At 62.3% G+C, this 26688-nt stretch overlaps 1 protein-coding gene across 2 annotated transcripts in view; it reads left to right on the top strand.

The window, feature by feature from the left end:
- The window catches only part of ZC3H3 (zinc finger CCCH-type containing 3), an 87533-nt gene that overhangs the window by 1331 nt on the left and 59514 nt on the right, over positions 1–26688 (top strand). For both annotated transcript variants that reach the window (XM_072774781.1, XM_072774780.1), the window contains exons 2-3: positions 583–1900; positions 2874–3070. In XM_072774781.1, the coding sequence (XP_072630882.1) occupies positions 583–1900; positions 2874–3070 (1515 nt within the window). The remainder of the gene's footprint in view (positions 1–582; positions 1901–2873; positions 3071–26688) is intronic.

The following is a 26688-nucleotide window of genomic DNA, read 5'->3' as shown; positions in this document are numbered from 1 at the left end:
TCAGGACAGGACCTGTGACGGGGGGTGTGGGGGGGACAGGACCTGTGACGGGGGGTGTGGGGGGGACAGGACCTGTGACGGGGGGTGTCGGGGGGGGACAGGACCTGTGATGGGGGGTGTCGGGGGGGACAGGACCTGTGATGGGGGGTGTCAGGCCGGGGGACAGGACTTGTGATGGGGGGTTGTCGGGGGGCCCACTGCCAGCCTGTACCCCCCTGCACCATGGTAGCTATGCAGGAGCTTCCTGGGATATATTGAATGACACCCCACCTTAGAGGACAGTTGAACCCATTTCATATTCCAGAAAATTAGGGGTGACATGGGTGCATCTTCAGGATGAATAACCAGAAATAGGACTGGAGTAGAACGTGTGGGAAAAGGCTCACGGAAAACAGAGGAGGGAGTTTGGGCTGAACTGTCCACGGTTCTCAGGCACGAGGGGCTGCCTGTCCTTGCTGGGGACCCACAGGCCCAGGAGTGAGGGGGTCTGTGCGGTGTTCTGTCAGCTGTGTGCTGCCAGAGGACTGTTGTGATTTTACTTTCACCCCCTGGCTAATCGAGCCTGTGATTCCTCCTTCTCAGGTCTGATCGATGACTACAAAAACCTCCATGGCAATGCCTCTGCTCCAGGCACCGCAGCTGCTTCCGGGTGGCAACCACCTGCTTACAACAGCAGCAGGTCCTTCAGTGCCTGCTACCCTCGTCCAAGCCGGAGGGGCTTCCCCCTGAACCACGGGCCCGCGTGGCGCAAGAAGTACTCGCTTGTGAATCGACCCCCGGGATCTTCAGACCCACCCGGTGACTGTGCTGTGCAGCCGCCCCTCAGGGCTGAGGGCAGCCAGGGTCCTGACCCCCAGCAGTATGTCCTGGAGAGGCAGGTGCAGCTTAGTTCAGATCAGAACATGGTTATCAAGATCAAACCGCCATCGAAACCGGGCTCGGCTAGCACTGCAGGGGTCCCCCGGGGCTCCTTGGAAGAATATGAGAACCCCCCCTGGAGCGACCATAGGCCTCAGGAGGGGGCGGGCGAGCCCCCTGGTGGGCAGCGGCAACCCTCAAAGCCAGGAAGAGTCAAGGGGAGCTGCAGTGCAGAGGACCCCCTTCTGGTCTGCCAGAAGGAGCCCGGCAAGCCCCGGGTGGTAAAGTCTGTGAGCAGCATGAGTGACAGCCCCTCCGAGCCCCGGCGGACTGTCAGTGAGAGTGCTGTTGCCGTCAAGGCTCGCCTTGTGTCCTCCGGTCTGCCCCAGCGTAGTGGCATGGCTGTGGGACGGAAGGTGGCCTCACACTCTGTGGCCAGCTGTGTCGCACAGCTCTTTGGAGACAGGAGAGTGAATGCTGGCCATCCAGATCAGCCGGCTTCTTGTGGCTTGGTGGCAGGCCCTGCTAGACCAGCTTCTGGACCCAGGCAGGCCCGAGAGTCCTCTCTGCTTGCGTCCTGTCGAACCACCAAGTTCCGAAAAAACAACTACAAGTGGGTGGCTGCTTCAGCAAAGAGCCCCCGGGCCACTCGGAGGGCCCTCAGCCCCAGAGCAGCCTCAGAGAACATGTGCAAGGCCCCCTTTGGCACAGAGGAACAGGTGGAGAAGCCACAGCTCCGAGCTGACCCGAATGCTAAGCCCAGGAGGGCGGCTGTGTCCTCCACGCCTGGGGCCTCCCCCAGCAAGTACAAGTGGAAGGCCTCCAGCCCCTCGGTCTCCTCGTCCTCCTCCTTCCGTTGGCAGTCAGAAGCTGGCAGCAAGGACCATGCCTCCCAGCTCTCTCCAGTCCCATCTCGGTCCCCCCCAGGGGACAGACCAGCAGTAGGATCCAGCAGTTTGAAGCCCCTCTTCAGTGAGACCCCACTGTCAGCTTACAAAGTAAAGAGCCGCACCAAGATCGTCCGGAGGCGGGGTGGTGCTAGGTAGGTGCCCCTGCTGCCACCCTGGGGTTCTGTCCGGGCGGGCAGGGGACAGGCCTGGGCCTCGCGAGCTGCCTGCTTGGTGTGCAGAGCTGTGGGAGGGCCCACCTGCAGGAGTGGGGGATGAGGGAAAGGAGCACCACCTGCTACTGGGCCAGCCTGGGTGTGTGTGGTGGCGTTCACATACCCAGTGCGAAGGAGGCTTGGTGCTCTCCCTTAGAGCTGAGTGACCGGGGCTGAGTGAGGATGCGGGCAGGGCGCCAACAAGTCTGCCCTCTCCTGCTGGTGACAGACCAGAGGCCGCCGGAGGAGCTTTGGTTCTGCGCAGGGTTTGTGGATGATTGCTTTATACCCAGGCCAGACACGGGGTGAGAGACCGGGGGGCACCAGGGGGAAGTCTGCTCTCTTGGCGGCCAAGTGACCAGGTGAGTCACTGTCTCGCTGAGCACCTGTCACCTCCCTGCTCCTCCACCGTCAAGGACTGTGAGGAGGCCGAAAAGTGGCATCGTGGCTCAGTGCTTGGTCTGGGGTCAGGGCCTCAGTCACGGTAGCCATTAACACCGTGAGGTGTGTCTCCCGCCCAGGTCTTTCCCGCTGCCTGACTTTGGTCTTTGGCAGCTGCCTGGGGAGGCTGGGGGCCGCTTCTCCTCTGCTGTGGCTCCTCAGGGCCTCCCCCAGCGGGGAGTTCATCTGCCCTGGGGAGCCACAGGAGACCTGGTGCAGATGTCCCCTGAGGGTATCAAGGTTGGGGCTGCTCCCCCCGGCCCTCACTCCCGGCTCTGAAGGGGACGAGGAGTGAGGGGGAGTGTGACAGCTGTCAGCCGCTGCCGGTTATGTGGGAAGGCTGGGACCACTGGGGCTGGTTGCCTCCTGGGGCGGATCCCGTGCTGCTGGGGTCTGGGTGGGCAAGGGTGAGTGGGGACAGCTCCCACACTGGGGGAGCCCATTGGAAACTGCCTGCTTTTTGTCTCTGCAGCCTTCCTGGGGAGAAGAAGAGCAGCCCCCCACCTGCTGCCACTGCTAAGACCCAGTTCAGCCTGCGGCGGAGGCAGGTCCTCCGGGCAAAGAGCAGCCCCGTTCTAAAGAAGACCCCCAGCAAGGGCCTGATGCAGGTCACCAGGCACCGGCTGTGCTGCCTGCCTCCAGGCCGGGCCCACCTCCCCACCAAAGAAGGTATGACCAGGCGTTGGGGTTCTGGAAAGCTTGCTCAGCCAGGTCTGTGAGCCCTGACCTCACCAGCTACCTTGCTCTTTCGGTGCCCCAGCCCGATCGCACTCAGCCTGCTGGGCAGTGGCTGGCTTGGGCTGGAGAGCGGGGCGAAGGCTGGACCGTTGTACCCTGCTCTCCGGGGGGAGATGCTATGGCCAGGTGTGTGGTGGCCTTTGTAGCGTGTCTCTCCTGTATACCTGGTCCTGTTCCTCTTGGTGGAAGGAGCCAGAAAGCAGACGAGAGGGTAGCAGCCATGTACCCTGTGGGGAGGGGAGCTGTGGTTTATACTGCCCGGGGCTCCTGTGCCCTAGGTCTCTGCCATCTGTCCTGGGCCGACAGGCCAGTGGGGCCTCTCCGTTGGTCGCTGCCTCTTCCTCAGGAACCCTGCGCTGGCCTGGGAGGGGTCAGCTTTGCCGACCTGAGTTGCAGGTCGCTTCCTGAGTTGCTGTGGATTTGGTGAAGGGTGCAGGGGAGGAAGAGCCTTGGGGTCATGGTTCCCTTAAGAAGGATGGCCCCCCACTGTGAGCCGTTGGCCACACACTGAGGAGCTGGCAGGTGCTGGCCATCTGGGTGGGGGTCTCTGGCCATGGGGAGTGGGGAAGGGCGAGGTGATCACCTGTGACGCGGTGTCCTGGCAAGCCTGGGGTTCCTCTGGGCAGACCTGGTCCTGTGGCATCCCTGCGTGGCGGCGGCTCCCCAGGCTGATGCATGTGGGGTCTGGAGATGATGGGGTTCGGGCCCTGTGCCGTCGGACTTGGGACTTGCGCCCTGGTGGCTGTTTTGCAGCAGGCATTTGGGGGGTCCATAGAGGGGCCAGCAGGGCTTTGGACACAGCTGTGAGAGGAGGCGGTGCCTGGGCAGAGCTGAGCGCCTGGGAGCTGGCCACGGGAGAGTGGAGTTTAGGGGCTCAGGCACAGGGCCGACTGGGGCCGTGAGAAGGGGTGGGGAAGCGGGGCTGGGGGTGCTGGCCACCCATCTGACCTTTGGCTGCCAGGGGAGTGTGGACCTCATCCCTGGTGGCCGCAGCGAGGGGGCCGGATTGAGGGTTGGGCTTTGGCTGTGGGTGGACCAATGGCCAGGCTGTGCCAGGCGTGACGCGAACGTCCCTCGCTTTGGGAGGCTGGCAGGGGGTGGCCGAGCCCCCGGGAGATTGGGGCAGCCTGGAGACACGTCAGAAAGTGATGTCCGGGGGCATCCATTCGGGCCTTTGCAGGGATTCCTGGCTCTGCCTCCGCTCCTCGGTCACAGTGTTGTCACAGCTGGCAGAGCGGTCCTGCTGAATGAGGGAGATCTGTCCCCACAGATGAGCCATCACACGGGGACGGCCACTTGTGAGCATGATGGGGCTCAGGCCTGGCTGTGGCAGGTGCATTTGTCCCCAGGCCTCTCTGCATCCTGCTCCAGGTGCACATCAGGCAGGAGCCGGGAGTGTCCTTCTGCCCTCCTGCACCCTAGCCCACGAGACACTGGGACGCTTCTGTAGTGACTTGCCGCGGGGAGAGTGGATCGGGGCAAATGGAGTTGGGTGGCCAGGCCGGTGCCCCCGGATGGCAGTACTTCAGTAAGACTCGAAGCACAGGGATGTGGTGTGCAGATGGTGGCATGAGGTGGCTTGGGGAAGGGGTGTCCCGGTCAGAGGCAGCCTGTCCTGGCGCCAGGGCACCCTGGAGGGCTGGATTCCTGGAGTGCCAGTGGGCATCTGCTGGGAGTCTGGCCTCCTCGCTGGGCCTGGAAGCAAGTGCTTGAGGAGCAAGTGCTGAGCTAGGTGTTGAGTGGGACAGGGTAAGAGCAGCCAGGCCCTGGGCCTCCTGTCACCCTCCGTGTCTGCCAGGGCTCCCTGTCCTAATGCTGGGACGGGCACTGAGGGACTTGTGGGGCATCCTGGTGGGCACGCTTTGACCTCTTCAGCCCATGCTCCTGGGGTACATTTGCCGCTCTCCCCAGAGTTGAGCAGAGCTGGCCTTGATGGGGGCCTGGCCAGGCCTAGGCTGTCTCTGTCGCCGAGGAACCTGGTTTGGAGGCAGACAGGCCTGAGCCAGACCATAGTCATCCCCTATAGCAGGCACCCCTGAGGAAGGAGCGCCATTCGGTTGAAGAACGCCTGTCTTGTGTGCTGAGGGCCTGCAGCTGAGGACCTCTCTCCAGATGGGGCAAGAGGGAGTCGACACCGGGGATCCTCCACACACACTGAGCTTTCCCTCCAGGCAGGTGGTCTGATGTGCTCTTACCAGCTCCCGGCAGGAGTGCCTGGTGTGCGTGGGGGCTGGGACGAGGGCTGGAACGGGGACTGTCCGAGGCCGGGAACAGCCCAGCTGTGCACAGGCTTTTGACAGGAGCTGCTGGCTGAGTGCCACTGGGAGAGCAGGGCAACGGCCACAGGGGCAGCATCCTGGGGCCATGGGCTGGAGCTGGCATCCTCACATAGTGACACAGGCCAGGATGTTCTAGGATTCTCACTGCCTGCCAGGGGGACCATGGCCTGGAGGGTTAAGGAGAGGGGGATGCTGGGTCTGCGGGCTTAGGCCGTGCTTGCCGTATCCCATGCTTGTTGGCCCGGGACCACCGGTTTTCTCGTTGGGCCTAGAGCAGTCCCAGGTGCAGCCCAGTAGGGAGACTGCCTCCTGCCCGTAGGGTGGGTGTGGTGCTATTGGGAGAGGAGGAGAAAGCTTGGGGCCAAGCAAGATGGGGGTGGGGATGGGGTGGGGGGCTGACATGATCCCTGCCTTCATACTTCTCTCCACTAGGAGGTGAACGGGTCAGCTCGCGGTTGTAGATGGATGTGCTGACTGTGGTGCAGAAGGCCCTGGGAGGGATGGGGAGGGATGGGGAGGGTCCTGCCAGGGGAAGAGCTTGGAGAAGGCTGCCGCTCACTCATCCACCCACCCACCCACCCATCCACCCACCCACCCACCCTCCATCCACCAGTCATTGTCTGTACATCCACCTGTTTATCACTTACGTGTTCTTCTGTCTGTCCTTCCCTCATCTGTTCTGTCTTGCATCTATCTTCCATTCATGCTTTATCCATCTGTGCTCTCTACCATTCAGCCAGCCACCCCCCCGCCCCACCTAGCCAACAAGCATGCAGTGAGTACATCTGGTGCGGGAAGTGTGCTGGCTCCGGTGGGCACTGTGGGTGCTGCAGCTATATTACAGCTGTGAGGACAAACAGTTACCTGGGTCCTTGTAAATAACCTGGAAAGATACTCTGAGGTGGAGAAAGTGCGCAGAGAAGGAAGTGGGGTAGTGTAGTGGAGAGCTGTGGGGAGGGTGGTCAGCCTGAGCCAGGCAGCTGGTGTCTCTGAGGAGGTGACCTGTACACCAAGTTCTGCGTGAGGAGGAGAGAGGAGGGAAGTGCACCTCTGCAGGCGAAGGGCGCAGGTGGGAATGAGCTCTGCCGGGGCGCAGGAGCCGAGAGGTCCTGTGTGGCAGGCATCTGGGAGGGCGGGACCAGGTGATGGGAGGGAGAGCCCAGTAGGGCCACAGGGAAGGGAAGGGGGTGGTTCTGGCTGCCTGAGAGGAGGGACCTCGGACCTGCATGAATGTGCTCAGGGATGAGGCCAGGCAGGGCCGAGCTGTGTTGGGGTCCCCAGGGCTGTGTTGGGGTCCCCAGGGGTGTCCAGCAGGCCTGTAGGGGGCAGTAAGCAAGGAAGAGCTCGCAGTAAGGTCTTGAATGTGGGGTCAAGGAGTGGGGTCCTCATTCTCAGAGGTGGGCAGGGAATTCCTGGAAGATGCTTGTGCACAGGCCTGAAACGCGGACGGGCAGGTCCAGACACCACCCTGAGAGCCTGAGCCTGGCAGAGGCGGTGGTGGTGGGGACAGGGGTGAGGACGAGCGTTTCCCAGGCTGAGGGCCACTAAGGAGTCAGTGGGAAGTCCCCAGGCCCCTTTCTGCTTCCCTCTCCTGTCTCCCTCTTTCCCTGCTCCATCTTCCTGGCCCCAGGCCCTGGGCTAGGGGCTCCTGGGCAAGCCCCAGCCAACTGCTGGCTGCGGGCCACGCAAGCTTTCGTGAGTGCTGTGCACTTATGGGGTGCAGACCAGGGGCTGCGGGGCTCAGGCTGGGGGCAGTGCCTCCCTGTGGCGGACAGGCGGCTTCCCCGCCCAGACCATTGGCCCAGGTGTGGGCTGGCCCTGAGCCTGTAGGGGAGGGAGCTGACGCGCCGTGGGCGCTGGCGTAGGGGGACAACGACAGGGACCCCGACTGGCCCAGGCTGTCCCTTGTTACCCCGCCGGCTGCCGCTGGCCAGCAGAGGGCGCACTCGCCCCTCTTATCTCTCTGTCCACCTCTTTCTGGTAATTGATTGCCTAATTTCCTCTTTATGTGAAAGAAAGCAGATATCAAGTAATTTGCAGCAATAACCTGCTAATGCTAGGCCAGTATCGAAACTCCCCTGTTCATTTCAAGTGGCAGATAAAACACTAATACATAATTATCCTTGCAAATTGGATTGTTTTAAATAACCAAAAGGCTGTGGCCAGGAGAGAGCGATCCCATCTCCCTGGAGTTCCTGTTCCCGTGTAATTGCCGCGCTCAATCAATTTCCCTGGCATTAGAAATTCCATCACAATCAACATTAAGCTTTATTCATTGTGATGGCTAAGAGCCGGGCCATTTCTCCTCTTTTTCTTAACTGGCAAAATTAATCAGGGAAAAGATTTTAAACATTTACCCGCGCGAAAGAGGTCAGCTCTGCCACTATATTGCTCAGCAGATAAGGGGGCTAATAAAAAGAAAATTGAATTACTAATGATCACCAGGAACAGAGTATATAAAACCTGGCAATCGCCAGTTCAGGAAAAGGGAGAATCAATTTTCTTGGGACAAGGTGCGCTCATTTTTTATTTTGGCGCATATTATCAGCAATTTAATTTGAGAGCGCATAAACAGGAGGAAACAGTTAGGGAATAATGAGCCCGGAGGTGTAAAGTGCCGCAGGATATATGCTGTACACAATTTATTTGGCACAACAGATAATCGCTTTAATTGAATTCAAAACTGCATTGTTCAGCAGCCGTGTGGCCGCTGGTGCCTTGCGCCTTGGGGACCGAGCATTATGAAGATCCATCCTGACTCCTCCTCCTGCTTTCCCGCCTCTGCCTTCCCTCTCCAGCTGCCCTGCTCTCAGACCCTCCTGCCCAGCTCACCTATAGTCAGACTTTTGTTGGGGGGTGAGGCAGGTGGCCTCATCACTACCCCCCCTCCCCGCCTCTGCCTCTAGCCTGCCTCCCTTCGCTTTATCTCCTGGTGATGAGTCTGTTGGCAGCTGGGGGGATCAAGGGATGATACCCAAGAAAGGGCCCAGGGGAGCCTCGTTTGCTGAGGACTGTTGGGGGGTCTATCACATTTTGGCTGCACGGCTCAGAGACCCTGCTTGACCTGTCGCAGGATGGACAGACACTGCAGAAAGCAGAGAGAAGAAAACCGTTTACAGACCTCAAGAATGGTTTCCGATTTCCCACCCATGTAATTGTGGCAATTAGCGATCCCAGCTTTGGTGTTTATAGCACACAAGGCTCATGTGGGCTCTTGCTCCACCGCGGGGCCAGCTCGGCTTGTCTCTGTCCACGCTGGGCCCAGTGCCATGACTCGGGCCACCCTGAGGCTGCAGGCTTGATGCGTGCCACCGAGCGTGTCTTCAGAGTGGGTACTTCCTGGCCCACACGTACCTGTGCCCTAGGCCAGTATGCTCCAGAGTGGCCACAGGTCACGAGGTTCCCTCCAACCACTTGGCAATGTTGGCTTTTGTGTGCCACAGAGAACCCATGGGTGGGCAGGTGTCACCTCCCAGAAGTCCCTTAGGTAAGAGGGTCCCTCTGGCTCACCTGCCCAGCACGGTGGGAGCCCTCCTTCCTCCCCTTGGGTCTGGGTCCTTGCGCAGAAGAGCGGCTAGTGTGGTGGGGGAGAGCGTGGGCCTGCGTGGTTGCTCAGGGCTGCAGGGGCAAGACCACAGGTGATGGGAAGAGCCCAGTTCTCACAGTGGCCTCGGGCACATTGAGGGTTACCGAGGCTTTCACAGGAGCCAGGCCTTGCACCGCCACTTTACCTTGGGTGAGAGCTTGCCACCCATCCCTCAGGCCCCCATCTTGGCCACGTGGTCTTGAGAAACTGCTGTCACCAATGTGCAGACCAGAAGTGGAGTGTCCACTCCCCAAAAAGGCAGCTGTGGTCTCGGACCCTTCTCTGGATCTTGCCAGGTCTTCACCATGCAGCCCCCACTGACAGTCCCCGTCCCCTGGTGGTGGCGTCCAGCAAGAAGCACCTCTGGCTGGGATGGCCCAGTGTTGGGCGGGCCACCTGCCACTCCAGCCAGAAGTGGGACCCCTAAGGGGCACCTGGGTGGCTCGGTTAAACGTCCAACTCTTGATTTTGGCTCAGGTCATGATCTTGGGGTCATGCGATTGAGCCCCACATTGGGCCATGAACTTAGTACTATGTCTGCCTGGGATTCTCTCTCTCTCTCTGCTTCTCCCCCCAGCGCCTGTATGCACCTGCTCATTTTCTCTTCTTTGAAATAATTTTTTTTAAGGTTTTATTTGTTTGAGACAGACAGAGAGCGCACAAGCAGGGGAAGGAGGCTGAGGGCGAGAGAGAAGCAGACTCCCTGCTGACTCGGGGCTTGATCCCAGGACCCCAAGGTTGTGACCTGAGCCGCAGGCAGATGCTTCAACTGAGCCACCCAGGAGCCCCTAAATAAAATCTTTTTTAAAAAAGAAGTGGGACACGCATTTCCTGTGTCCCAAGTTTGTACAAGGAAGTGCTCAGGGAGTTGTCCCCGTGAGAGCTCCCAAGGGCCCTCCTGGCCCCTCCTCTAGCACTCGGGGCCCTCATAAAGCCCCTTGGGTGGCCCTTGTACCTTCCCCCTCACCGCAGAGGGGGGCCACAGGGCTTTCTCAGCGGTGGATCTCCCCATCTCCCCGGGTCCCCATGGGCTGTCTTGCTCCTTGCCCACCCCCTCCTGGCTCCTTGGGGGCTGAGTGTCCCTGGCCCACTGTCCGGGGCTTGAAGGGCCTGCCTTGGGGCTGTGCCCGTGCTTCTGGAGAGGTCAGCACAGGCCTTGTCAGACTCCTGGGCATCAGAGCCCATCTGGATGTGCTCACTTTGTGTGAGGCACTTGTGGGGTTCTTGCGGAGCAGGTGGCAGCTTGGAGGGCTCAGGCCACACCCACTGCTACTTCTCTCCTCAAGCAGCTGCCAGGGGAGCCTTCCTCCTCTGAAGGTGCCTAGAAGGGTCCAGCTCTCCCCACCTGCTGGGCCCTGCCCCCTCCGGCCAGGGCGCCCAGTGACAGGGCAGGGGGTGAGCCAGGCAGCAGCATGGCAGCAGTACCCCTGCTTGGGCTGGGCTGTGTGGCCGCTGCTGGCCTCAAGGCTGCGGGCAGGCCGGGGGGGCACGGGGAGCAGAGCCTCCTTACCCTGAGCCTCCACGGGAGGGAGGCACGTTCTCACCCCTGGTGCTCACGGGGTGCGTTGGGGTGATTGGCAGCAGAGGGGTCGCCGGCTTAGGGTGGCTGCACCCCCACCCTGCAGTGCAGCCGGGAGCTGGCTGGACCCTCTGAGCTGGTGGGCTTGTCAGGAGGCTGACCCTCGCGGAGTGCAGGCTGGTGGGTGGCACTCAGACTCAAGCGCCCGGAGCAAAGAAGCCTGGGGGGGAGGGGCACTGTGTGTCCAGGGCCAGCCTCTGGGGCGTGACACGGTGCTGGCCTCTTGGACCTTCTGTGGTGCTGGCTAGCTCTCCTCTACCGAGTTAGCCCGAGGCCACCCGTTCTAGCCTCGTGGGACGGGGTGGGGGGACGGGGGGGTGCGGCACCTGTTGACATCAAGGATGCCTCTCAGGCCCCATGTCACAGGTGGGGATGCTTGGCAGTTCTGGCCAAGCCCCAGGAGGGCCCTGACTCCCACCCCACCGCCGAGAGGAGGATGCAGACAGGCTCCCTGTGTCATGGCATGGGGCCGGGGGGCGGGGGGAGGCCAGGGAGGGCCGGGGCTGGGTGGCTTCTGTCCATCTGAGTGCTGGGAAGCCAGCGAGCGTGTTGGAATCTTGCTGAGGGGCCCAGATGAGGAGCCTCGCTGGCTTCCCATTTCCACATGTGTAGCGGGGCTGAGGGCTGTTCAGGGGGCCACTTTGCTGGCCGCAGTAGCCGGGTGCTCAGGGCCTTGGGGCGGCCACGGAGGGACCCGCATGCGTGGGGTGGCTTGCTGCCCCGCGGGGGGGTGGCTCGGTCTCACCGGGACAAATGCAAAGAGCAGTTAAATCTGCTGTCCTGCTTTCATAGGGGAAGAGAAAGTGCTGAACTAGGGGCCGCAGAGTAGGCCACAGTAATCCCCGAGCCTCGCGGGAATCAGCAGCCGCGTCTGAGGCCTGGACTGGGCTTGTCGTGACTGCGGGAATTCATTAGTCCCCGGGAGCCGGTGAGCGTGTGGCCTGTGCGGGGCCCCCCAGGCAGTTTCGGAGCCTTTAGGGAGGTCATGACCCCCCCAGAGCTGGGACTCCCCAGTGGGACCATGGAGCTGAAGCCTGCCTGGCTGGGGAAGGGGGGTGTGTCCTCGGGACGGCTGGAGCTCGTGTCCCTGGGGAGCGGGAGCCCCTGCCGGTGGGCCTGGGTCTCCGGGTTGGGGCCAGCTAGGGCTGCTCCTGCTGTCTGATGACCGGGATGTGCTGAGGCTGGTCTGCCCCTAAGTCCTGGCCTCCTTGTCTGCTGAGCCCAGCCTGGTTTGAGAATCCCTCTCAGCCTGGGGGGCACCGTGGGGCCTGCCTGTCAGCGGGCGCTGGGCTGTAGGATGGTGGCTCTGCCCCTACTGTCCCGGGCCCCCAGCTGCCACCCCAAGGCTCAGCCCTTCCTCCCGGTCCCGGTGCTCTTCTTGCCGCCCTTCAGGTGGTCTGTCCTGCCAGCTTCCCTGGGTCTAACCCCTCCCACCTTTGGGGAAGGGAGCCAGCCTCAGAGCCATCCGGTGAGCGGGCGTGGGTTTGCCTACCTCCTAGAGGTGGGGTTATGGCCTTTCAGGTCTCCGGAGAGTTGGCACCTTCTCTCCACAGTGGTCACAGTGGTGCTGGGCACCCTCTCCAGGCCCTGGGGTCCATTCCTCCTGCTGGAGCATCCCCCTGCTTCCTCTGTCCCCCCTTGCCAGGGCACCTGCAGTGGCTCCAGGCCCTCCGTGTGCTCCGTGCTGGGGGATCCACACAGGGCAGGGCCCCACGTGGATGTGCGTCCCCATCAGGGGGCCCCCGTGTTCCCACCTGACCTCAGGTTCCCAGCTTCCCATGCTGGGCGTCTGCTGGCATGCTGGGGCGAGGCCCTAGCGGGAAGGAGGTGCTGGTTCCCTTCGGTGTCTCCTGCCGAGTGCTGGGCTGGCAGGGCAGGAGCAGGGGCGGGGCAGGCAGGGAAGGCCTGTGGGAGGGCACACAGCTCAGCCAGTGCCTCCCGCCCTCGCCGTGGGGCCCGTTGTCCTCCCGCTGCTTGTTCTTCTCTGTGCTGTGTCTGCCCCCAGCAAGTGAATATCCCTGTCACCAGGCCCTAAGCACTGCTAGGCACGTGGCCCGGTAAGGCCCCAGCAGCATGGGGGTAAAAAGGAGTGACGACAGCCCAGATGGGACTCTGGCCGAGAGAAGATGGAGGGACCGGCCAGCTGGTAGGGAGCCTGGGAGGGGGCGCCTGGCTGGGCAGGGCTTCCCGAGGGCCAGAGGTGAGAGGAGCCCGGGGCACGGGGGGCACTCTGCAGAGGGCATGGTGCGTGCCCAGGGCAGGGGGCAGAGCTGTCGCACGCTGCCGCCCCCCCAGCCCTGGGAAGGCTGGCTTCCAGGCGTTAGTCCCTTGGGCTTCGTCAGCCCTGTTAGCGATTTTCTGCTCTGCCTCCGCCGTCAGGCTGCCAGGCCCCTTTTACGTGGGTGGCTGTGCCCAGCACAGACCGGAGCTGTCCTGGGCACGGGGCTCGCGGGGAGGCTGCCCAGGGAGGGGAAAAGAGCCGAGAGAAGTTTGCTGGGTGACTGCTGTCTACGGTGAGCCCCGGGTGACCCAACTCCCAGAGGCAGAAAGTGAGGCTGGGGAAACACTGGGCCCCCCTCTGCGGGCAGCGGTCTGCATCAGTCTGTGCCCCCCTCTGTGGCCTGCAAGCCACACTCCCAGGATGGGCCAACCCTCTGGGCTCCATGCCAGCTGCGGAGAGAACGCCGGGCAGCCCCACCAAGGCAGGCCGGGCCGGAGGAGGCCAGCGGTCCCAGGTGGGGATGGAGGCCCAGGGCTGCTACACCCAGCTGAGTCCAGCCAGGCGAGGAGGTGGGCTGGGAGACGGTGTGAGGGACGGCCCTCCAGCCCCGCTCTTGTCTGCTGGCCCCACCCTGGGTCCTTGGTAAGAATCTGGTGCAGGCAGAGGGCCAGGCTGCCGCCGTGCCTGTGTCCCGAGTGCTGGAATCCCAGTGCAGCATCCAGGACACAGCGGGCATGCTGCTTGATGGTGCGGGCAGAGGCTTTCGGGCTGGGTGGCACCGGTGGGGCCTGGGCACCTCCCAGTGCCTCCTTTGTCCTGTGCTCACGGGGGCTGATGGCAGACCCCTGGCTCTGGGACTGAGGTGCCAGAGGAGCATCGTCCCCTCGGGGCTGATGAGGTCCACAAGAGCTGCCTGGGAGGGGGGGCTCCTGAGGCCTCAGCGTTGGGGGTGGAATGCTTTCCTGCTGAAGACAGCTGGGTGAAGGAGGAGGACACATGGAGGGACACGCTGTCCCCAGGCGGGGCCCTTGGTCCAGGCCTCTGGAGAGGGACTGGAGCTGAGCGCGGTAGGGGACAGTGGCCCTGTGGTCTGTCCCCCTTCTGTGGGCTCTGCAGCCAGAGGGTTGTGTCTTTGGGGCCTGGCTCCATGGGAGAGGCAAGGTGAGGGGGCGGTTGCTCCCAGGGACCTGCTCGGACAGCCCTCTCCCCTGCACACCTCGGCCGGGCCCTGTGCGCCCCTGGCAGCGAGCGACATGCTGGACTCTACCTGTGAGACTCTGAGAGCCAGTGGTGTGGCCCCGGGTCAGGCCCGAGGGCCCTCTGCGGTTCCTCTGCTTGGCGCGGGGCTCGGAGCGGCCAAGGTGGGCATCTGGCAAAGGAGGTCTGGAAACGTGTCTCTCCTTTGGAGTTCTCTGTCCCCGGACTCTCCTTGGCCCTCATGTTGTAGAGGGGAAGGTGCCGCGCGGGGCTGTCGTCGGGACCCGGCCGGGCTGCGTCCCCCATGCCTCTTGTCCCCTGGGCTGTGAAGGGCGGGGGGAGTGGGGCGAGCGGCCGCAGAGCCCCCCCACCCTGCTGGCTGCCCTAGGCGCTGGGCCTGGCTGGCGTGTATGCCCTCCCCCTGGCGCCCTGAGAGTGAGCCCCGAGGGCCAGCCCTTGGGGAGCAGAGGCTGGGGACTGGCGGGGACCAGGCGCCTGGATGAAGGCCCCAGGTTCCTTTGGGAAAGCAGGCCGTGCTAAGGCTCTGCGTTCTCCTAAGCATGGCTGTGTCCCACCAGTTAATTATTCATGTTTTCCTCCACATTTTTTCCTCTGTTTTGACCCTGGGTTTTGTAGAAGGGCGTTTTGCTTCTGACCCATGAGGGCTTGGAAGTCCTTCATAGTCGCTGCCATCTAGCTTCACGCCGCCCCGTGCCGCGTGTGGGATTCGGCGGTGCAGCTGCCGGTCGGGTCCCTGCTGCCCTGCGGGGCTCCCCGGGGCTCCCTGAAGCTCAGGCCAGGCAGCAGGGGGCCCTCCTGCCACCACGGAGCCGGGGGAGCCGGGGGGAGCCGGGGAGCCGCGTGTACGTCTTCCTCCACGCCGGCCCGCCAGGCCTCTAGCTGTCAATTCTGTGTTAAATATTTTGAGGCCACTTAACTGAGGGCAACCAGTTCAAAACTGTGGTATCTCCCCAGTGGATGGAATATTTTAAGGTTATGAAATGTTCTTTTTTATGTCTGGTAATGCTTCTCGCCCTTAAAGGGCTATTTTCTCTGATGCAAGTCTAGCCACAGTGGCTTTGCTGGAGTAAAACGTGTGCGAACACAGACGCGTGTGTGTGTGACATGCATGCTCCTGAGTGTTGCATGTGTGCAGTTGCGTGTTTACTTCAGCTTCTCTATTATGTTTAGGTGTTTTTTGTGTGCAGCAAATAGTTTTAATCGCAGTCTGAAATTGTTGTAAAGAAAGATTTAGTGCGCTCACGCTTGCCGTAATCACCTACTTTGGTTTAAATGTCCTGTCTTCCTATAGGCTTTTTCTTTGTTCCACTCTTGTGCTCTTTTCTCTTTTATTTCTTCTTGTTCTTTTTTTTTTTTTTTTAAAGATTTTATTTATTTATTCATGAGAGACAGAGAGAGAGAGAGGCAGAGACACAGGCAGAGGGAGAAGCAGGCTCTATGCACGGAGCCCAACGTGGGACTGATCCTGGGACTCCAGGATCACGCCCTGGGCTGAAGGCAGGCTCTCAACTGCTGAGCTACCCAGGGATCCCCTTGTTCTGTTTTTTTTTGAGCGGGCCCCACCGCCAGCGAGAGTGAGCCCACCTCACAGCGCTGAGATGGAGACCTGAGCTGAGATCAAGAGCTGCCCACTTAATGGACTGAGACACCCAGGAGCCCCTCTGTCGTTGTTCCTTTAGGTGCCTTTTTTAAATTCCGTTTTTTCCTCAGCTAGCTTACTATATATTCTTTTATTCTTTTCTCAGTGGTCTCCCCAGAGGTTATAATGTGCGTTTTGTACTTACTGTTCTTGATACGGAGAGAGTTACCCTGTGGTTGCTGCCCAGGTAGCATGAGCTGCTTGGAGCACTGTGCTCTGTCCCCCATCCCGCGTTCTGTGCTGTACCTGTCGTGATCCTAATTCTCCCTCTGCCGTAGACTCCATGAGACAGTTTACACAGTCAGCATTTGCTCACATTTACCTGTGCATCTTTTCTGCCTTTTCTTTTTTTTTTTTTTTTTCTGATTAAAGAACACCTCTTAACGTTTTCTGAAAAATTGCAGGTCTGCTGAGGACCTTTTCTCATCATAGGTGTTGGTCTGAACAGTCCTGATTTTTGCCTTCATCTCCGAATGGTTTTCACAGTTGTAAAGCCTCGGGGCTGGCAGGGTTCCCTTGCAGGCCAGCGAGGTTGGGCTGGCCTCCCTTCGCCGGTGGCGCGGCCTCCCTCTGGCTGTGCCGGCGCCTGCCCGGCTGTAGCAGCATGCTGCGCAGGGCGTGCTCGGTGCTCTTGTTAGGGCCCCGCTTGGGCTTTGTGGTATTTCTTGAATCTGTGGCCAGATGCTTTTTATCAGTTTGGGAAAACTCAACCATCATTCCTTCAATACTGCTTTGACTCCATTCTTGCTTTCTGGGGCCTCAGCGACCATTCTGTTAAACCTCTTCACTGTGTTCTGTGTTTCCTACGTTCTTCTCTGTATCTGTCATCGTTTTTTTCTGTCCACACTTTAATCTCGATGGTTTCTTCTCACTCATTTTCTAGGTTGCTGGTTGTCCATTCAGCTTTGTGTCGTCTGCTGTTAAATCCATTTGTCGAGGGATCCCTGGGTGGCGCAGCGGTTTGGCGCCTGCCTTTGGCCCAGGGCGCGATCCTGGAGACCCGGGATCGAATCCCACGTCGGGCTCCCGGTGCATGGAGCCTGCTTCTCCCTCTGCCTGTGTCTCTGCCTCTCTCTCTCTCTCTCTGTGACTATCATAAATAAATAAAAATTAAAAAAAAAAAAAAAAATCCATTTGTCGAGGGTTGTTTGGTTTCAGTTATTTGTAAATTCTAAAGTTTCCATTTGTTTTATTTATTTATATCATTTAACTTAACTATTCTTTTTAAAGATTTTTTTTTTTTTTAAAGATTTTATTTATTCATGACAGAGAGAAAGGCAGAGACACAGGCAGAGGGAGAAGCAGGCTCCATGCAGGGAGCCCGACGTGGGACTCGATCCCAGGTCCCCAGGATCATGCCCTGGGCTGAAGGCGGCGCCAAACCGCTGGGCCACCGGGGCTGCCCTCTTTTTAAAGATTTTATTTATTTATTTGACACAGGGAGAGAGCACAAGCAGGGGAGAAGCAGGCTCCCCACTGAGCAGGGGGCCTGGTGCAGGGCTCCATCCCAGGACCCTGAGATCATGAAGGCAGACGCTTCACCGAAGCTTCACCCAGGCACCCCTCCATTGGTCTTTTTTAAATTGTATCTTGGTCTCTGCCAAAATTTGCAATCTTGTTCTCAAGCCCTGGAACATATTAATCATATTTAAAGGCCATTTTTGTTTGTTTGTTTGTTCTTCTTTTAAGTGAACACTACACCCAATGTGGGGCTCAAGCTCATGACCCCAAGATTAAGAGTCATGTTCTCCACCGACTGAGCCTGCCAGGCGCCCTGGTCTGGTAATTTTGTATTGAGTGGTAGGATTGTGTGTGGAGTTGTGAGATAATTCAAGGATGGATGATGTTATCTTTCCCCAGACAAGATGTGGGGCCCTGCAGGGTGGTAGACGTGCAGAGTTCTGGGTGGTGTGGGGAGTGCATGCCCAGGAGTGAGAACAGGCTGCCTGCCAGGGGGCTGTGTCCTGCCTGGGGAGGGGCTATTTGCTGGGCCTGGGGCAGGCGTGTGGGTCCCTCGGCGGGGGGCTGCTGGCCCCAGCTCCCTTTGGACAGCACTGCCTGGGCTGCTTACTCTGCCAGCGGGAGGAGGGATGCAGGGGGGGCATTGGGAACCCACTTTCCCAGCTGCAGGATGAGTGCACTGGACTGCCCTTCCCGTGGCCAGTGTGTGATTGGCTGGGGAGGAAGGATGACTGCGTACTGGGGACCGCAGTGGTTCACGCACCTCTGCCCCCTGAGAAGTCTGGGGGTAGTGTCGACAGGGCAGCCTGTGGTCCTCCTGGACGGTGGCCTCCCTCCGGTAGGCTTCTCCTGGCCGCAGCTCCAGTAGCCGTGCCCTGTGAGGATTGGAGCCTGTGTGGCGGAGGCGGGCATGCCTGGTATACAGCGCAGGCCATGGGGATGGGTGAGGAGCCTGAGGGCACATGCTGCCCAGGGTGGGCACTGAGTGGCTGAGTGGGCTTGAGTGACAGCCGGGGGGGTGCTTGTGCCAGCAGGCCCCGGGGGACAGTCCAGGAGTGTCTTGGGCCTCTCACAGTGGCGCTGGGGCAGGGGGCCTCTGGCTCCCTCCCAGGACCTGACCCGAACTGACTCCTCTTTGTCTGGGAGGTTGGGGCCCACCTGAGCATGAAGGGTGCTCTGTGGGAATGGGAGGGCCGGGAGGGTGGAGGGCTTCTCCCTATAGGGGTGGGGGGCTAGGGTGGGCCTCAGATTTTCTGAGCAGCTGGCCCTGCTCTCATAGCCCTCAGTGGCCAGAGCTGCTGGTGGCTGGGAGAGCGAGGGTCTGGGGACACTATACCTCTGCACCGGGGGCCCCACTTCTTGTGGGGAGCTCTGGGACACCAAGGCGGGAAAGGCACTTTGCCAGGGGCTGGCGGGTAGGTTGGCAGGTGCTGGTGCTCTCCTTGGAGACACCCAGGGCGCTGTCCCTGCAGTCGGCCCCACTGCCTGTGTCCTCACAGGACTGTTGACACAGGTGGAGCCCCTCATGATGGGCGTGAGGCTAGGCCTCCCTTACCCCGGGGCCTGAGCTGAGATCTCTTATTTCTGGCCAGCTGGGTCCTGCAGGTGGCTATACTGAGGGAGGGAGACCTGGGGTGTCAGGGCGAGGTCGTGTGTCCTCCTTCAGCTGTCAGAGCTTCTAGACAGATAGTATGACCCTGGAAACAGTGCCTGTGTCCACGGGGCCCCCTTTCCTTGTGGCCTTCCTGCTTTCTCATCCCCATTCTTGGGTCCTTCAGAGGTGACAGCAGCTTCCCCCAAGACCTGTTGACAGCGACCCGGTCACGGGTAGGGGCCGCTGCTCGCCGCTGCTGGCACCCCTGGGGGTGGTGGCGGGCAGGGTGTTTTCCAGGTGGAGCCCGCGCTGGAGGGGGCAGGCTGCGGGGGCCTTTCTGGAGCCGCCGGGGGTCACCCTTGTGGCCTGGGGCTCTCCGAGCTCACACAGGTAGCTTTTCAGTGACAAGCTTTGTTGTGACTGCACAGAATGGATGGAATTTGCAAAGGAAACTTCTAGCCGTGCACGGCGACCGTAAATCCCGCGGCCTCTCGTCGTTAAGTGCCCGGTTATTTGTTGGTTTGCCTGAGCGTCTCCCAGGCCTGGCAGGTAGGAGTCCTGGCCTCGGGTAAACCCTGGGCTCTGGGCCCTTCTGGGTCCCTGGCACACTTGCCCCCTCCCAGCTCATCCAGGTTCTGGGGTGTGGAAGGGATGGAAGAGGGGTGCCGGCCCTTCTGCGTCCCCTGCCCGTCTGCGCACGGGGAGCTGGCCGAGCGCCCCGGGGCCACCGTGGCCCTCCCCGCGCCCCAGCTCTCAGGCCATCTGTTGGGCCGTTTGTTGTCATTCTGCGGGGCTCTCCACTTTTTAAATTAATTCTGGAGCTGTTGTGCTTCCTTCTCGCTGCGTCTTCTGAGCCGCGCGGATCCGTGATGGGCTTTGGCAGCTTCTCTCCTAATTGCCCTTTCCGCATCAGCGGCAGAGTGAGGCGGTGGGGAGCGTGTCTCAGTGGTGCGAGCTGTCCCAGGGCCACCACCCTGCGCCGGGCCTGGACGCGGTGGCCGCTCGACAGCAAAGGGCCTGCCTGGGCTGGGCAGGGTGGTGGCTCCCCCCACCCTGCCTCTGGGGCCCCGCGCGCCATGGGACGCGAACCACCGTCCACGCAGGGCTTTGGGGCCCGCGGGAGCCTTTTGGGCCAAGACCTCTGGGAGGGCGGAGGAGGCCGCTTTCAGGTGCCGCCACCGCTGCACTGGCAAGCTGCCTGAGGGCTCCCGTGTGCCTGCCAGGCCCCAGACTGTCGTGGGCAGGGGCAGTGTGCAAGATGGGTCGTGGGGCCGGGCCCAGGCCACCAAGTCACCCTTGGCTTTGCCTGCCAGCACCGGGGCTGCTGAGTAGCCCGTGGGCAGCAGTGGGAAATGCCAGAGTGACCAGGTGACCCGATTTTGGTCCCCAGTCCCTTCTTCAGGGCCGTGCCCCCACCTGGCTCCGGGGAGCAGAGGCCTGGTCCTAGGTCACCTCTGGCCAGGGCACAAGCCTGCTGCCAGGCCTGCCCCCCACAGTGTTTGGAATAGAAGGGACTACAGTTCCTGCCTTAGTGCCATCTGCCTGCACCGTGTGGCTGTTGTCCCTAGAGACTCAGGAGCAGTGGACAAGACGATGCTGGCCTGGGCTGGGCTGGGCGTTCGCTCAGTGACCAAAGGAAGTTAGCAGTGAGCCAGAGGAGGTAGGACTTTAGTCAGAGAGAGGCTCTTGTGGGCGCCCCTGAGGCGCGGTATGCCGTGTCTGTAAGGGGACGGGGCGCTGTGAGCCCTAGAGTCTCTGCAGGGCTTTGGGCTCTGCTGAGACCGAGCTCATTAAGTTTTATTTCAGGTTTTATATGTCCCTCTGCCCTGCCCCGCCCCGGGAAGGCTGGCCGGGAGCGGTGGGCAGGGGCACGTGGTTGCGCCCCAGGGCGGGTTCTCTCCAGGCCGATCCTCTCCTTGGGTCCCTCCACCAGGGACCTGCGACCGCCGCTCAGAACTGCGGGGCTGTGGCTGCCACTGGTGAGTGTGGTGTGGCTGCGCACCTGCTGCCCTCCCCTCCTCCCAGGCCAGCTGTTTGCAGCTGAAGCTGAGAGCCTGCCCCTCCCTCGTGGGACTGTGGCTGGGGGTAGGGGCAGTGTGGTCGTAGGCCTGGTGGCTGGGCGGCCGCTTCCTCTCGGGTGGGGGGCATCCGGAGGAGATCGCAGGATAGGAGGATGGGACAGGGAGTGTGAGGCGAGTGGGGAGCAGGCCCCAGGCTGCGCTGTGTGGACGGCTCCACCCAGGGATGCCCACCCGCACGAGGCAGCAGGCCCACCCGATCCAGCTGGGGCTCTGCACCTGCTGCCTCCCCTCCCCATCCCAGGGGGTGTGGTGCTGGCCAGCAGGGCCTGGGGTGTCTGGGGGATGGGGCTTACCTCACTGTGTGAGGAAATGTGGAAGGACAGGCTTGGGGCATCGGAAAACCCCCACTCTCCAGACTGCGGAAGAGTGAGTGAGGGACGCTTGCTGTGTGTCTGTGCAACACGTGGGGGACGGGGACAGGCCCTGGGCCCTTCCAGCGTCCCATATGTCTGGGGCAGTTCAGAAGAGCGCTCATGTCCCAGCTGTCCCGTCACCGCTCCGTGTGAGCCCTCGTGGGCGTCTGGAATGTTGGCAGGGGTGTGGGCCGGACCGCACAGGGGTGGGGCCTCAGGGACCTGATCCACACCGGCGTATCCACACCGGCGTGCCAGCGCAGCACGGTGGGCTGCGGCGCCGGGACTGTCCTGTTGCCGTCTCCCGGTTCTGGGGGCTGGCTGCTCCTGGCTGCCTGGTCCACAGCCTGGCCGCGGGTGTGTACCCACCTGTGTGTGAGTGCAGGAGGCCGTGGGGACCCTTAGGGGGCCTGTTTGGGGGGCAGTGTGTGGTGGGGCTTCCTGTGAGGTGGTCTGAGAGCAGCCCCTGAGGGCCGATGGGCCTTGGCCGCTGCCTGCCCTGACACCCACCCCGCCCTGGCGGGCCCTGCGCCCTCGGCCCCTCCTCTGCCCTCCCCCGTCCTTCCCTCTTCTGGCCCCCTTCCCCTTCCTGCTCCCCCCTCCTTCCCACCCACAGAGGGCTGAGGCCTGTGTCTTTAGGGGGAGCCTCCTCAAGCTGCCCCGGCCCTTACGTTGACTCCTCATGGCCTCTGCTGGCCGTGTGCTCAGGGGCATCACTGAGACAGGTGCTGCTGATGGCTCGGGGACTTTCTGCCCTGTGCTGTGGCCTGAGGGCCCCCGGGAGAGGGGGGCCACCTGCCAGGCTGGTAGCACCAGCGCCGGTCCCGCTCAGACCAGCTGTGTCCCCAGCTCTGCCCCTGTGGTCCCGTCCTGGCCAGGTCCCCGTCACCCACGCTGTCCCCACCCTGCTGGGCAGTCCCTCTGTGCACGTGGAAGCATGAGCCAGCTCGTACATGCCTCCCTGAAGCTGTGACGGAGCTAGAGCCCTGTGGGAGGTGTGTGTCCCACACTGCTGTCCCCGCTGCCTCGGCAGGCTGTCTCTGCCCTGTGGCAGCCACGACCGACTCCCAAGGAGCACGCAGCGTGAGGGAGGCCGGGGCCCACCCAGGGTCTGGACGCTCCTCCCCGTGGCCCACATGCTGCTCCTGCCGTAGCCCAACCCTGTGGCCACCAGAAAGGCAGTGTCCCAGCGGGAAACCAGCGGTCGCCAGGAGAGAGTCCTGGGTTTTGTGAGGGGGACACATGGTTTTCTGTGACAACTGCTGCTTTTTATAGAGGGGTTATTTCCAGGCTCCCTGGCAAGCATCCCTCTTCAGCCCTGACTCAGAGGAAGCAGTGGGCAGGGACCCAGGGAAGGCCTGGCTGTGGTGAGCGGGGCGCTGTGCCCTTGCAAGAGGCCATGGGCTACCTTGGGAGCTGGGACCACAGGCCACAGCAGCTGCCCAGCTCCCGGGGACTCTGGCCAGGCCTCGCCCAGGTGAAGGCAGGCTGCGTGGTGGCCGTCACAAGCTGCAGGTCCCTGGGACAGCCGAAGCCAAGTGCCTGTCGTAACCTGTGGGGCCATACTGCCCACCCGGGGGAGCTTCCCTTCTGTGTGCTCCCATCCCTGTGAGAACAGGGTGTCAGCAGGGAGGAGGCAGGGCCGTGTGAGCCCTCTATCCCGTGGGCAGTGTGGCTCCACTGCCTCGCTGTCAGCCTCACGTTCCGCACCCACAGGGAGGACGGGGTGTGGTCCACGCCCTGCCTGCCCCCTGAGCCAGCATCGGTGTCAAGCCTGCACCCGGGACAGGGAACTGGCCCATTCCACATGTGTCATGGCTCAGACGGTGGGCTTGTCTGTTTGTCTGGAAGTGGTGGGCCCTTCGCTGATGTCCCCGGGCAGCAGCCACCAGGACAGGGTAGGTGGGCCTCCGTTTCGTGGGCCAGGCTCTGTCCCCTTGGCTGGTCCAGCCCAGCTCAAGTGCTGGCCCTGGTGCTCTTGGTGAGAGTCTCCCTGAGGGACTTGGGAGCCCCCAAGTGGCTCCCCAGAGCCTCAAGTCTCCTGGGGTCTCAGCCTGGCTGAGCCTTCCTGGCCCTGGGTGGCCAGGCCTGGAAATAGAAGGGGGTGCACAGATGACAGAGGACTGGCATCCCTGGCAAGGGATGTGTGAGGGCAGAGAGCACACACTAGCAGGCCCAGCATGGGGTTAAGTGTTGGCCGACACCTGGTCCCACCTTGGCAGGGCTGTGGCCTTGGGCCGCTGCACTGGGCACGTGGGCCCCAGCCACAGCATAGGCAGGAAGCCTGGGGGTGATACGTGGGCCTGCTCCAGGGCCTCTGCTGCTGGGCTGGCTCCGAGTCCTGTCCCTGGGCAGGTGTAGGGAACCAGGCTGAGTGAGGCCCGTGTGGGGCGTGCCAGGGCCACCTCTGTGTTTACCTGCACAAGGGTCCTGGCGGGCAGCCCCCAGCTCTGTGCTTGGTCCCCCCTGGGTCACAGGGAGGACAGGCCACCAGCACTGGGCTGGCCAGGTGGGGAGACCTGCAGTGGGCTGGAGGGAGAACTCCAGCATCAGGCTGGCATCAGGCTGGGCTACAGGTACTGCCACTGCTCCTTCTGATGTGTGTCCTGGGGGCCCCTCCTGTCCTGGCCGCTTGATCCATGTGGCTAGTACATGGACCTCAGGACGCAGAGGCAGGGGCTGTGGGGTGAGCTGGCCTGGCTCAGCATCTGGCTGTGGGTGACTGGCCCCACATCTCCTGGGCTGAAGCGAATCCAGTGAGTGGGCCAGTGGCTCCGGGGGCTCTGTGGTGCTGGACCTGGAGGCTACACGCAGCTGGAGCAGCGGGCTGGCCTCAGGAGGGTTGAGGGGTCCCCAGGGCCACTGAGATCAGGGCTGGGCTCTGAGCACGGGAGGGCGCAGGCCTGTCCTGGCCCCGAGGGCGGAGGGGAAGAGGGGCACAGGGGGCCCTGGTCATGAACTCTGCCTTTGTGAGGTTGGAGCCAAGCCCCAGGACCCAGCATGCACCGTGGCGGGTTCTTGAGCTCCGATGGACGCTGCTGCTCCCTGATGTGCATATGCTTGCCGCCACGTGTGCAGCCCTGAGGTGCTTGTGTTGACGCATCTGCACACTCCCCACGTGGGGGCCTGGGAGCCTGGGGGCCTGCCGAGCCCGAGAGGGGCCTGCCCTTGGTCCTATGCAGGAGGTGGATTCGAAGTGCTGGAGAGAGTGACAGTGGACAGGTGAAGGGATACCCAGTCCCAGGACGTCCTGTCCTCACTGTTCTGGCCAAGGTCAGATGGGGTGCTGCGGGGACGGAGGAATGTGGCCCCGAGCTGCCTGGGTCCGTGCCAGGGCGGGTACCGCTCCCCAGCCGTGCTCCTCTGTGGAGGAGGGTCCTAGGGCGGGTGAGCCGTCTCTGTGGCGCAGAGCCACCACCCTCACTTGGGGTGCCCCACCCGATCCTCTCTCCTTGCCTGGAGTCCCCGGGCTGCTGGCCACATTACCACCTGGAGCTTCCCGGTGTGGGGGAGGGGCGCTTCCTGACCCCCCCGGGGTGTGGGGGCTTCTTGCACCCCATGCCGGTGGGCGGGCTGGGTGGTAAGAGGTGCCCACGTCCCCCTTCTCATGGAGCACCATGGTTAAAAGGGGAGGGACGACCCACCCTTATAATCTATAGCGACTGTCACGGAGCAAACTACTCCCATTTCGTACAGACGGGTCAGGTGTCGGCACGATCGATGGCTTGCGCACAATAATTATAGGAACTAGCGGCTTGTGTTGCTTGAGTGAGTTTAAGAAGAGTAGGGTCTCAATCTTTCCTCTAATAGGGCCCTGACAGTCCGTGGCGGCGTTGGCGCCGCGTCTTGGGCTGACAGTGTCGTCATTAAACACCAGGTAGTGTGGGACAACAGCTAGTGCGGCCCGCTGGGGGACAGGCGGCTGACAGCAGTGGTTTGTCATCAGCGAGCTGTCCGGGCTCTCAGGCTGTGGTGCCGCCGGCTGCTCGGTGACGTACAGCCTGTCGGGCTGCCTCTGTGATTTGATAATCGGTAACTGTTTGTCAGCGGCCGGGCCTCGGCTCAGAGGCGACAGTGCTGCGGACGGCAGGTCAGGCCCCCGCAGGCCGCGGGGTACAGGTGGGACACCGCCGGGGCCGGGCCGCCTGCTGCCCATCAGAGCCCCTTCCTCAGGTTCCGACCCAGAGGTGTGAGTGCTGGGGTCCGCACGGCCTCCTGATGCCACCCCGTGCTGCTCGGGCTGGGGCGCACTGCCCGAGGGGTCCTGGCAGCGCCTCTCTGTGGGCCGGTCTCTGAGCAGGGGGGAGGCGGAGCCTTCCTGAGGGCCTGCCGAGGAGCCCTTGGGAGCCTGGGCCTCTTCCCTGGCCTCGGGGTGCAGAGCAGGGGCCATTCCACGTGCCTGGGAGGGTCTCCAGCTGCCCCGTCCCCTTGCCCGTGGCCGCCGCTGGGACAGGGCCCGGACCGTCCCCTTGCAGCCGGGCTTTTCCAGCATTCAAAGTGCTGGGAACCATCAAACACAGGAAAAGTGGAGTGATTTATTAGACTCATAAAAATTCATACTTGTGATTCCAGCCATCCCGCTACTGAAGCTTGTTAGAGCTCCGTGCCTGGCAGCTCCTGCCGGGAGAGCGCGGGGCGGGGCACCCGCGGCCTCTGTGTGGCTGCTGTCACGCCTCATTTGGAGAAACGGACGGGCCCCCGTGAGCACATGAATAACTGTTGACGAGGCGGGGGCTTTGTTATGTCGCGGCGGTGTTCGCATGGGTGGGGGCCAGGCCCTGTCACCCGTGTGCTCCTTGCACCTGTGGGGCCTGGGCTGGGGCCACCCAGGGCCAGGTGGACGCCGGGCCCCGCCAGGCGAACGGCACACGTGAAAGAGGGCAGGTGGAGGTCTTCAAGGGGTGGAGACGTGTGCCTGCCGGCAGCTGGTGCCTAGCTGGGGTCCGTAGGAGTCGGGCCCTATTCTCTCCTTCCTGTGGGACCCTGGGCAAAGGCCCGGTAGCCTGGAGCCGCCCTGACCCAGCCCGCGCCGCTTCCTGCATCTGTCCCCGAGGGGCCAACATGCCCCATCGCTCTGCCCTGCCGTGCTCTGGGCATCGTGTGTTCCTGTGGCGGGGCAAGGGGATGGAGGCTCCCCCCTCTGACGAGGCTGTGCCATGGCCAACCCTGCCTAGGGAGCCCCTGCCAACAGCAGAGGGGCCTGGAGGGCAGGGCCTGAGCCTCTGTGGAAAGTACATCCCCCCGCTTCCGCACAGGCCGCGATGGGGTCCCTGTCGCCTCCCGGCTGTGTGGCCACCTGCAGGCAGCTGGCTTCACGCTTGATGGGTGGGAAGTGGTGCTCATCAGCACTAATCTCCCACATCCCCTCGCTGCGCCCTGTGGGCTGTGCAGCGATCCTCGCTGACTGCGGTGAAGGCGGCAGGGAGGCAGCACCAGCTCTGGGAGCAGCATGCTGTGGGTGCTGGGCGGGCCTGGGGGGCGCTCTCTGAGCTGCTGCGGTGGGGGGGGGGCGGGCAGAGGAGGTTCCCTGAGCACCCC

This window comes from Canis lupus, chromosome 14 (genome assembly GCF_048164855.1).
Source record: "Canis lupus baileyi chromosome 14, mCanLup2.hap1, whole genome shotgun sequence".
Classification (NCBI taxonomy): domain Eukaryota; kingdom Metazoa; phylum Chordata; class Mammalia; order Carnivora; family Canidae; genus Canis; species Canis lupus.
The sequence above is the reverse complement of the archived record's forward strand: the minus strand, read 5'-3'. Positions and strand labels throughout refer to the sequence as shown.